The sequence below is a fragment of the Cervus elaphus genome, chromosome 26 (assembly GCF_910594005.1).
Source record: "Cervus elaphus chromosome 26, mCerEla1.1, whole genome shotgun sequence".
In the NCBI taxonomy this organism is placed as follows: domain Eukaryota; kingdom Metazoa; phylum Chordata; class Mammalia; order Artiodactyla; family Cervidae; genus Cervus; species Cervus elaphus.
Genome location: NC_057840.1, coordinates 45,127,847 through 45,139,917, shown reverse-complemented (window position 1 = coordinate 45,139,917; position 12,071 = coordinate 45,127,847). Strand labels below are relative to the sequence as shown.

The following is a 12,071-nucleotide window of genomic DNA, read 5'->3' as shown; positions in this document are numbered from 1 at the left end:
TATTCCTTTTTAACCAGTTCTTCCTTGCTCAAGAAGTTGACAACATTAATCCTTGACAAATGGCCCACAGGATCAAATTTGGTCAGCACGCCTTCCTTCGTACCTCTAAAAACGATATATGAGGACTTCCCTGGGCATTCTAGTGGCTAAGCTTCCGCACGTCCAGTGCAGGGGCAGAGGGTCCCACCCCCAGTCGGGGAAATAAGATCCCACAGGCCACCAGAACAAAAGCAAAACTGCGTGCAACTGTACCTGCATTTCTTAGTTGGAAACAAGCATTTTGGATGCACACGGAACTGAGCAACACTGTAGCTAAATCAGCTCAGTGACTTCCTTTTCTAATCACTGACATCAGGGGTAATGTTATGATCGGCTTCTAGGTAAGTGAATTGGAGCTCCAGAATGTCAGATTCTTCTATTTTCTTCTCAAGAGGGGTAAAGGCACCAATAGAAGCTGAAACTGTAATGTGCACTCTTCATTTTCATATTTACACACGTGTGGGTTCTGGGAAGGGGCATGAGCATATTTATACACGTGTGCGGTTTAGGAAGGGGCATGGGACATGAGCATATTTACACATCTGTGGGGTCTGGGGAGCGGCATGAGCAGCGTCTCAGCTGCAGTGGGCTTGAGAGGATGAAGCACATGCACTTTTTCCAGTTGGTTTATTGCACGTCATGTACAGTCATATGTGGTTCTCCATTCACATACGATTTGGAAAGGCCTATTTCAACTTCTCTCTGTATAGACAATTTCCACGAGTTCTAACTGTTTCATACACACCACTACAATATAAGCCATAAATGATGTATTTGGTAATCAAAATTTCTCAATAATAGCATTTTCAAAAAGATATAATATATATATATATATATATTTTTTTTTTTTCTGGGAGCTGTGCTTTATCTGCAATGCGGTGTCTTTTGCCATGAAGGGACAGCAAAATTGTAAGCAGTGAGAAGTCCAGGTTGTGCTATTTGCTGCACCTACCGACCACTTCTCCTATGAATTAATTCTTCTCCTTCTCTCCCAACCCCCTGCAATTAGTGCAGCAGAAACACAGAAAGGAGAGCACTACACTCAGGGGAACCAGTTTGATTCAGCATTGAGTACCAGGAAGGTATATAATTTTGTTATGTGTCTTCATAGCAAAGGCATTTCAGCTTAGGTAATATGTTAAAAGAAACCACAGATAAAATTACATGCGTGTACCATATGAATCTCTCTAAAAGTAAAATTATCTATAAGATGAATTATTTTTCCATTTTAAATAGTAAGAAACTTTTGAGGATGTTTAAAAATTACGTTTACTTAGAAAGTTTATGAGTCTATAAAAAGTTCTCTGGATAACTTTTGCTATTAAATAATGGATTATAATCTAGCAATACATTTCATTCTACTAAAAATCACTTGCTGGTAACCCTACAATTGCTAATTGTTACCAAGACATGACAGACATCTTATTTCAAACACACAAACCCCTCCCCCTCAAACTGGAGAAACTTTATAGACTGTCATTTATAAAAGGTAGCTGGTAAAGAAGAGTCTTGATTTGGTAATGACCAATTCAATGTAATTTAAATTACACCTACCATCTGCTTTTGGTGTACTTAAAAAACTTACAGCCCTTCGTATTTATTCAGTATTTATTGAGAAACCTTAACCACCTCCTATCTCGTGTGAACATTCGCACATCTTGGCTTTATGGACAGGGCGCTCTGACCGCCCCCGAGGTGGGCTCTCCCGCACAGACTGCACTAGTGTGTTGGTGAGTATCGACTTTCATGCTCTATTTTCCCAGAGGAAAATGCTTGACTGCAAGTATATAACTTTACCAACTTCTCGACTGAAAGCTTAACTTCCAATTGCTTTGTCAAATACTAGTAATATAGAACAATAAACTGACCCTGGCCTTTTATCATTCTAACAATTTGGTGATTTCAAATTTAATACTATTGTATCCTGTATAAAAATGGGTTTTGTCATTTTTGCCTTTTAAAACGGGACTTTTCCAACATAAAAGGTGGCAATACAACGTAATTATACATAAAAGTTCTCTTAACTGACAATGAGATGAGACTGCATTCACAGGCTTCAGAAAATGTAGAATAAAATACATAGAAATTCTTAATCAACTTCAGTGACATGGTACCATGATGACTTGTATACTAGCAGCTTGAAAGTTATCTTCAAATTTTTACAAAATAACATATATTAACTGTATGGCAATGTGAAATTTTATGGATAGTAGCATATTAAAGCTGTCTACCTAACAATAATAGATTACCCCCATCCCATCAGAGAAGCAGTGTATTTGTTTGATGGAGAGAACCACCTCAGTTATGATTAAACCTGACGCCCTCGCTCCTCTATGTACCCCATGTATGTATACACACTATGGGACTGCGTTTTGACAGTCTGGTTAATACCATATTGGTGTGTTTATGTCTTCTGTAACGTGTGACTCACTTCAGCCCCAAATTTTAGAACTTTAAAATAAATAAAAAGCAATTTACAAAAATAAGGCATTATTTGCAAATGCAAAAATTCGTCCTGAGAACTTTCATCATCCTGGAGGACCATTTCACAGAAAAGGAAATACCACCATCTGTGAAACATAAATGCACCTCAAGAGTTAAAAGAATCGGTAAGTAGCAGTCAGTTTACCTAGGCCACAGCTAAGAAAAGCAGGAAGGCAAGTTAATAAATCTCCTTAAATTAACTCCCATGCAAACAATGATACATGTATTCCTTTCCGAATGCACGGTCCCTCCCCCTGACTTCTTGCATCGATGCACTCTGACTGTACTGTGGAAGAGGGTGAGGGAGCAAGCTCAGCGATGCCGCCTGACCTCGTGCTGAGGGACCTGCGTCCGTGGTCGTCATCAACGGCCGACGCTGGGCTGGCCTGAGACACGGAGCCACTCTACCTTTGGCTTTCCGTAACAGGAGCAGCTAGCCAAAACAGTTCATAACTTTACACTGGAAAAATGTCCAATTAAAACACCAATGCGAAGAAAGGTAAAACGTCATCAGATGCTTTGCTTTATAATGTGACCATTAGATTATCTACTTATAGAAATTTAAAAAATGGTTCAACAAAGAATCAAACTGGTTTCTTGGGTATATCATTACGATAAATCTCTTTACTCTTTATGCTGTGAGCAGACAGTGATTATTTTGGAGAAGGAAAAATAAGAAAGTGTGGAATTAGTAATGCAGAAGTTGAAAGGCAGGTGGCAAGACTAGAACGCTTCAAACCAACACTACTTTGTTCCCGTCTCTACTGGCACCTACCCCCCAAGGTAAAAGGCCAGAATAACCAAAGCCATTTTAACAGTAGTGCGTGGAACTGTCAGCTGACAGACAACATAAAAACAAGTCACGCTATGTTATCTGTGGTCACTTTCTTCAGGGTTAGTCCAGTAATTCAAGACTTTACATTCTTTTGTCTTTATTTGTTTATTTTAATTAAACATGTAAAGGTTAATAAACAGACATAGTCCAGAGTTAGTAGGTTGATATTATAACATTTATTAAAATAATGCTATGGGTTAATAGAAACAGCAAAGAACCAAAGAATTAAAATGCAAGCTATGTAAAATCCCAACTAAAACCCAAAAGTGTCTAATGTATTCATTCATTAGCTAACTAAAAGCCCAAGAAAGACAAGACACCCAATGTAATAAAGTACTGGAAAACAATTGGCAATTTTCAGTTATCAAAATTGTGGATTCTGCATTTTGTATCCTTTTCTCAATCAAGAAAAAAATTCTTTTTGAATGTTATATAACATACATATAAAACAAGATAGAAAAATACATTATAAACTTGTAACAATGGCTGTAAATACATTATCTTACATGTTTCTCATAGGCAATAGGTTGGTTATGGTACATACATAGCATGAAACTACTGAGATAATAAAGAATAGACAAAAATACATGTCAGCCGTACGGTAACATACAAGCGACACTCCCATCTACCCGCGCTAAAAAATTACATAATACTGTCAGAAAAAAAGTCTTAAAAACTACATATTTTAATAAGAAAGAAATTCAATAAAGAATGATAATACTGAGAACCAAGGCATTCAGAGATTTCAAAAGTCATGCTTTTTTTCAGTTGATCCAAAATTTTATCAACTAAGTTTTCAAACGTTTGTTCAGAGCCAACATTACTCATCAATGTCACGCATTTATTTCATACATTTACTTTCTTCCCCATAAAAGACCTTTGATAAACATCTAAAATGTCCAGGTATAACACAGTTGAGATGAAACTGGATCAAATACTGGTATCGTTTTTAAACTATCACCTCAAGTGTTTGAGTGTCGCAAATTTATTCAACCAACCAAACAAAATAAAAATCAAAACGGCACAGCACATACAGTAAATCAAGCAAAACAGCTCTGCGTGTGACAGAGAGACACGCAGTGTCACGCTCACCAAAGCTAGCTGAGCACAAACAACTAATGTCTGTTGCATAGTGAATAACTAAAAACGGTTTCCAAGGGGACAAGATGACGGAGGTCACCACGAAGGTGCTTACTGAGCTTACTGCTGACCTTTGACTGTGAAGCCGTGACGGTGTGCAGAGGGCAGGAGTTGATGACCTGGGGACCTACAGCCACTCGCCATTTGCCACATCTGGTACTGGGCATTCAGTGCTGGCTCACAGGTCAGTGAGACCTGCAAGCTCGAGTTCTGCTGCAGAGCTTTGTGCACAGGTCGCTGCAGCTGCAGAGCGGACTGAACGTCCGGAGACACTGCACGTTCATGCTCACATGTAGTTGAGTAGTCTATGCACAATGATGCTAGTTTCTCTCATCCCTTTAAAGTTAAGTGGGGGCTGGGGGCGTGGTGTGTGTGTGTGTGTGTGTGTGTGTGTGTGTGTGTGTGTGTCTGTGTGTGTGTGTGTGTGTTCGTGTGTGTGTGTGTGTGTTCATGTGTGTGTGTGTGTGTGTGTGTGTGTGTTCATGTGTGTGTGTGTGTGTGTGTGTGTTCATGTGTGTGTGTGTGTGTGTGTGTGTTCGTGTGTGTGTTCGCGGCTTAGGCCACTAAAACCAGCAGAGATGGACTACACAAGTGATCTGGTTCTGTAGAAATGAGTCTGATTTAAATTTGGGTCATTTACAAACACTGTTATCCAGAATGAAAATCACAAAGATTCACTCTTGTGAAAAAGACTGCTGTTTATACTATTACCACCGATTAATAAGAAAAAAATCCAACAACACGCCCACCAAATAAGAGTTCTAATTTTGTCTATGAAATGGTGTTCTAATCACACGTAATGTTTATTTCAGAACCCTTTGGGCTAACATTACGTATACCAATTACCAAAAGCACTCAATTGTGATTTTAAGAGGATGTTTTCAAACTTACTTGTTAGGAATTAGAAAAGTTATCAAATTTTTTCACAGTATCAGATTTGGCAAATTGATATCAAGGTAATGTGGCAAAAATCATTTAATTCAAACCATCAACTCACGTGTCTCCCCTCACATCTTCTTTCACATACTGGGCGACTGAGTGACAGGCATTGACTTGTATTCTGAGGGAGGAGCTGATCTTACAAGACACTTGACTAAATGACCATGAAGGAAAATAAGGCACTTTCTTTTCTTTAGACTTATTCCAATACTTAAAAAATAAAAAAGAAAGACAAAAAGGCTCTTTTGGTCTTTTGTTTCTTGACAACCACCAGAAAAAATCATTTAATGAAATAAAGGGTTTCTTTGTTCTTTTTCTTTTTTTTATAACACTTGAAAGTATAAAATGCTACATTTCCAAAAATATATATATTTTTTCTGCACCAGCACCCTTGTATAGTAAAAGTATCTACTTTTTTTGTTCATTTGTTTCAATGCACTACACTTTATCTACAATTTCATTACATGTATACAGCAAATAGGCAAGCATGGCTTTTACATCCTTAATGATTTTTTTCTATACAGGGAGGTTTAAAAAAAATATTTGAACAGTTTGCCCAGTAATGTGACACATAATGCATGTACCTTGTTCTCATATATTTTTTAAAGGAGGTGTAAAATAAAGGTTCAGTAATTTTAACTCAGATATTTATCTTTTAAAAAATAGTGTTGCAGTTTTGTTCTTTGCATTACTTTCCAAAATTCCTTGTTAAGTTTTTCTCTCATGGCACACTTCTAATACTTCAAATTTTGGCAGGCAATATAAAAAAGGCTGCGACTTCTGCCCTTTGAGGGCACTGTAGTGACTAAAGAGCAGGTCAAATTTTGAATACTTTTTGAAATCGCTTCACCAATGACACCCCTGACCAAAGGTTCATGCATGATGCATCAGCACAGTACATTCAGAGCTCTGACTCGCTACGCAGAGAGGTTCCTAGAAGTCTCTCACAGTAACTGCCTCTGTCGCTGGCCCTTCTGCAGTGAGGCCTTCTCACCGTTCGCTTAGGGCGGACACTGAAAGGTGGTCAGTGCTGGGGGATGGATTGGGCCTTATTGCTTTACACACTTCAGTGCAGGGTCTAGAACCACTTTCACCCAAACAGAAAAAGAAATAACAAAACAAAACAAACGAAAGCTGAGTTGGAGGACAACGATTTCTTTGTCTTTTGTTTGGTTAGATGGTAAGACGAACGGACAAGTGCCTCAGCTCGCTGCACTGACGACAGGCAAGCAAAGGCGATTACCAGTTAACTGATCAGCAGGCAGGCATGGTCAGGTCATCATTGGGTGAAGAGTTCAGAGGTCAGAAGGTCATAGGTTAGTTGCCGGTGGCGGCTGGGTGGTTAGAAACAAAAAACAAAAAAAAAAAAAAAGAAAAGAAAAGATAGAGAAGAGATTAGTTTCAGCTAGTGACGGCTTAATGACAACATGAAAAACTAATCACAACTAATAAAAAAAAAAAGCATGTTTAATTCTGACAAACTGATTAACACCATCTACAGAATACAATAAAAATCATGACAATTCCATATCATGATTTGAACAAATGAAGGAGAGCCCACTCCCACAAAAAAAACAAAAAACAAAAAACTGTTAACAGGAAAAATAGAAATAAAATACAACTAACAACTAATAGTTAGTAGCAGTCAATGAAGGAGACTGGAAAACAACATCAATGAATAGGCTCGGTGTACAGAATTCTCACAGTCAGTGCAGCTACCAGTGTCTGACTGCTATTAAGCATTAGTATTCTCTCAGATGCAAGCATTAAAGCAACTATTAATGATGGATGTGATTATTAATAATCAATGATTAACAGAAATGAATCTAAAGAAATTTAAATTTCTATGAATAATCTGGTTCAACATAAACTCTGGGCCAAACAAAGTTTCTTTTGTTCAATAAATGTTTATTGCTTTTTCAATTATTCTATTTACAAACAACATGGAATTTCTTGGCCTCATGATACAAAGCAACACTAAACTGTAGTCTAGCAGTGTGGGCAACATCATGGGAACCAGAAAAGGGCCAGGCCTTCCGCGCAGGCCAACACTTTCCAGTTGGAAATACTATTTTACACATATAGAACACTTATAAAATGCACTTGCATGTAAACACTGTAAAATCCTGCCATTTAAAATTCTATACTCAAAAAGCTCTAAGTACATCAAAAAATAGAAGAAATTTCTAATTGATACCAATAAGGCATTTTAAAACTACAAACAGCTTTCTTTATTCAATTTCAAAGCTAATACTCTGCAAATACAATAAAATCTGACATTTCATATACATTCCTGCTTTATATTTTATATTTTAAAAGAAGCCACCTGTAAATACTATTTTCTTTTGCAAAATAACAAACAGAACAAAAAAATTAAAAAAAAAAAATTACAGTAAAACATAAAGTAGTTCTCAAGTGGAAAAGTTATCGTTCCCAGTGTCCTTGAGTTGCTCCTTCCTTAATCAGCCTCTGTCACATTCTGCTTCACCAAACTTGGTCCACTTAACAGTAGTATGATTTTTAAGACTCATTCAACAGCTTTAATTATTTCTACTATATTCTGAGGTTTGAGAGAATTTTCTGTACTGTTGCCACTGTGACTAAGGCAGAGGAGATGTCAATGAAAAGATATTCAGTGCAAAGGCAGATTCTGTGCCACTTGATAAATCAAAACCCAGTAGGTGTAATGTTCACAGAGTTTAAATGATCTATATAATGGACTGGTTTACCTTCATATAAAAAAAAAAATGCTTTCTAAAAGTCTATCACATAGGACAGCTTATAAATACTACAAAAATACTGTATCTTCAATGTGACCAAATCTTCCCTGAATTTGTTAAAAAAAATTGGAATTTTATTTAATTAAAATAAAAACTGCTACTCCAAAGTTAAAGAAGAAAATAAATATTTCACATAATGTAGTCATACCACCTCATAGGTACTCCAGAAATATAGAATCTTAAAGCATTTTTGAAATTACTTAAAATTTTGATTAAAATTGTATTAAGCTTTTTATACAAATTATGTAAATGATGGTTTTTGTAAAATCATTATTTAGAAAAATTCTGATTACGCCTTTTTGAGTGTGGAATATATAATCAAGCAAACTACTGTTTCTATATATACCAGTAAACCTAGAAATATGTCCTCTGCCGAGTCCTGGCCTGCTACAGTACACACAGGTGTGTCAACCGTGCAAAATCACTTACGGTTCTTTACAACTAAAAAGTCAGTTGGTCTTTTATAGGCTTCATATTCAGTTTTGAAATATGTGAACGGGGGGGTTATTTTTAGTAAAGAACCAGATGGTTGTCAACCATGCAGTACTCTAAATGCTCATATAGAATTACATGGTTATATGTCTAAGGGCTGAGTTTCCTTGCATAAATGAATACTTATAATCTTCCCTTCAAAAGATTAAAAAATAATCATTAAAAAAAACCTCAAAAATAGAGAAAACAGTAGTATCATAAAATAATTTAAGTGAAGAACTTCAGACTCTCCCTTAGACCCAATGAGTGCATACAGTGATAGTAATAGCAGTATACAAGTATCTGTTATTTTAAAAAAAAGAAAAAAAAGAGCATTTCGGTTTGCTGACATTGCATTTTGAATAAAAACAGTGATAGGACTAACGAAAACACATAAAACTACAAAAGAGCTTCTCATGGAATGTGCTGTCAATTTCAAATACAGTATAATCTTTCTAATATTTTCAACTGTCTCAAGGCACTGGAGTGTTGACTAGACCAATAATTGTGTTAAAATAAAATGAGAAATCTCTTTAAAAGGGCATGCAGGGAAAGGTTAACAGAAGAAAAACTACTTTAAAACAGTCTTTAAAACTGTTTCAGACATTAACAATGTAAAAACTTCCAATCCTGTGTGGAGTATTCAATTTCCTTAAATTGAAAAGTTACTTAAAAGATTTTTTTTTTTAAATTTCCTCCTTCACTAGGAGCCTTTCTGATACAAAAAGGGTCATTTACTTGCTTGTGGTGCATGATGTACTTACATTTATATTATCTTCATAGATAACCACTGACCTTGGGGGGGGTCTGTTTATTCAATACTCTCTGTGAGTAATATATGCATTAGTTAAAAGTCTTCAAACTCTTTAACTATGTATGATGCTAAATAAATATCATCAATGTCTTTGGAAAGGTATTTTATTCTGATGTGGACAGCATTTGTGTCCATCAGTATTTAAGATAACTATGTGAAACTGACAGATGAGATCTTTCTCAAGTTCATAGAAAATGTAGGATTGGGGTGTAAATATATTACTTTCCACCACTAATATTAGAGACTTTGATCAAATTAATTAGTAGGTAAAGATGTGCCATAATAGAAGTTTGCCAAAAAAACCCCCAAAATCCTTTTTTAAAATCTTGTTTTGGATTGCTACATTGTAATGACAAACTCAGAAAACAATGTCAATAAACCAAAACTGTCACTCCTCAATAAACATAAATAATTTTATAGAAGGGTCCAAGGGCATATATAGGACACAAATTATACATGTGGAAAAGGAGAAAAATGAAGACTTATTTTCCAGTCATGGGTTAGTCAAAAAGGACTTTCTAACAGCTGGATTCACGTCACCACAAAATTTCAAGAGACAGTTTACCTTCACATAATATATTTTAGCAGCAAATGACAAAAATCAAAGGATCCATTTTGGGACAAGAATGTAAGAATAAAAGGGAAATGATTTTCTCATTCATTAAAAAATCCAACATTTCATCAAAGTCATCTTCACAGCCCCTTTTTGATTTCAGCTAAGGACCTGACATGTATGTATATCCTTGTGTGTATATAGTGGAGTTCAAGTATCTTACTAAAAAGGAAAATGGAAACTAAATCTTCAGTTTTCTCCAAAAGGACACAGGAGGAATATATTCCTTTACTTCTCTCATTAAAGCACCATCTGCTTAGTTCTTTTTGCAAAACCAACCCAAAATTTCAGAACAACTAAAAGGTAAATTTTAGCAAAAATTATTCCTGATAAATAAGGCAACATCAGAATTTAATAGCTCCCCAGATGGACTAATTTACATTTTAGTAGAAATAAATCATTGTACATACTAAAATAGAATTTAATAAATTAAAATATGAAGGGAGGAAAAGAAAACATCCAAAAAACCCAACCCTTAAATCTTTCAATTATTACAAATTAATTTAGAAAAGGAAAAGAAATGATGTGCAGGCAAGCAGTGATTTTTTTCCATCAGGTGTGGTGTTGCAAACTTTATGAACACCCAACGCACTTCTCATAAACAAGAACTGCAGAACTAAACTAACCTCGGTCTGCGGTCACAATCCTTTGGTAAGGATGGACACGCATATCGTGCCTTCGAACTTTAGTAGCCACCGCACCTAGTTAAATTGCAATTACCAAGACAAAGTTAGAAAACATTCACAAGGGAAAAGAAAACAAACATTAACAGCAGGTTTATCACAATGGATTTCAAATGTTCATTTACTACAAAAGTTTTGTTTTAGGAAACACGTTAAGGCACAGTAGTCTTAAAATTAACCATTATATGTTGCGTATATATGCATCTATTAATATTGCATTCATTTCAATCATCTTGGCCTTAACCTATTTTATCCATTCATTTATAATCCCAAGTTACAGATTTCATGAACTCTATTAGATCCAAACATAGTTAGGCTTTACTAGTCACATATTCACTGAAGTGCCTTTCTTGCAGCAGGACTACTTAAATAATGCCATGTTTAATACTGACAATTATTTGCTAACCTTAAGACCACACTTCCAGAGTCTATCACTTAAGAAGGTTTAAATGCAATTCTTAAAGCCTACAGATTGTGGTTCTAAACTTCGAGTCAATAAGTATGAACTGCAATGAATTAGGTGATTAGTAAAGCAAACAGTATAGTACACTTAGCAGTCAGTATACTACTATACACTCCTGTATAAATCACCGTTACTTTGTAAGGTTACAGACTAAACCAATTAATAACAAACTTTTACTTTCTATCAGTGTGCAAAAAGTGCAAGTAAGTCACTGACTGCTAGGCTAAGCTTCCCTCCCACCCCCCTGGAGGCTGCTGAGACTAAGCATTTGTTAAATTCAGATCTGATGAGGGTTCAGTTAAGACCGTTCTTGAATTCTTAGCCTTTCGTTGGGAAAGCCATACCTAAAGATAAAAGGAAGGGAATTAAAAATTAGTCATCAATGAAGATTTGAGGCTAATACCAATCTCCTCACTACCACCAACACATATGTCTGCATCTGTTTTGAAGGGCACTGCTTATTTTAAAATACTCATGTGAGATTTGATATATAGCATGCATGTTATCTGTGTGCAAGTTGATTATAACACAGCAACTTGAAATTCATTTTCTCAATTCTCCAAGTGGTCAATATCATGTTTTACTGTTGAGGTGGCAAAGTGAGAAATAAAACTGATAATGGAATCTTGACATTTAGTGCTCATTATCATTCACCTTATGAATGTCAATTAGGTATCTGTGTATTTTACTTTCAATTTTGTCAGTCTAATAATTAAGTATTATAAATAAAAATTTTCCAACACAACAAAAGCACGTTGCTTTAAAATGGGAAATTTAAGTGCAGTGCCTCTTGGTGTTTCTAAGTAGTAA

The 12,071-nt window shown here is 35.7% G+C and overlaps 1 protein-coding gene across 5 annotated transcripts in view; it reads right to left on the bottom strand.

The window, feature by feature from the left end:
• Window positions 1–649: 649 nt before the first annotated feature.
• The window catches only part of QKI (QKI, KH domain containing RNA binding), a 142,359-nt gene continuing 130,937 nt past the window's right edge, over window positions 650–12,071 (bottom strand). For 3 of the 5 annotated variants that reach the window (XM_043888195.1, XM_043888191.1, XM_043888192.1), the window contains exons 7-8: window positions 10,742–10,816; window positions 650–6,771 (exon numbers count right to left, since the gene is read on the bottom strand). In XM_043888195.1, coding sequence (XP_043744130.1) covers window positions 6,755–6,771; window positions 10,742–10,816 — 92 coding nt within the window. In that variant the 3' untranslated portion in view covers window positions 650–6,754. Of the gene's footprint in view, window positions 6,772–7,324; window positions 11,606–12,071 lie in introns of those variants that run through there. The other 2 variants (XR_006337952.1, XM_043888193.1) reach the window with 2 other exon arrangements.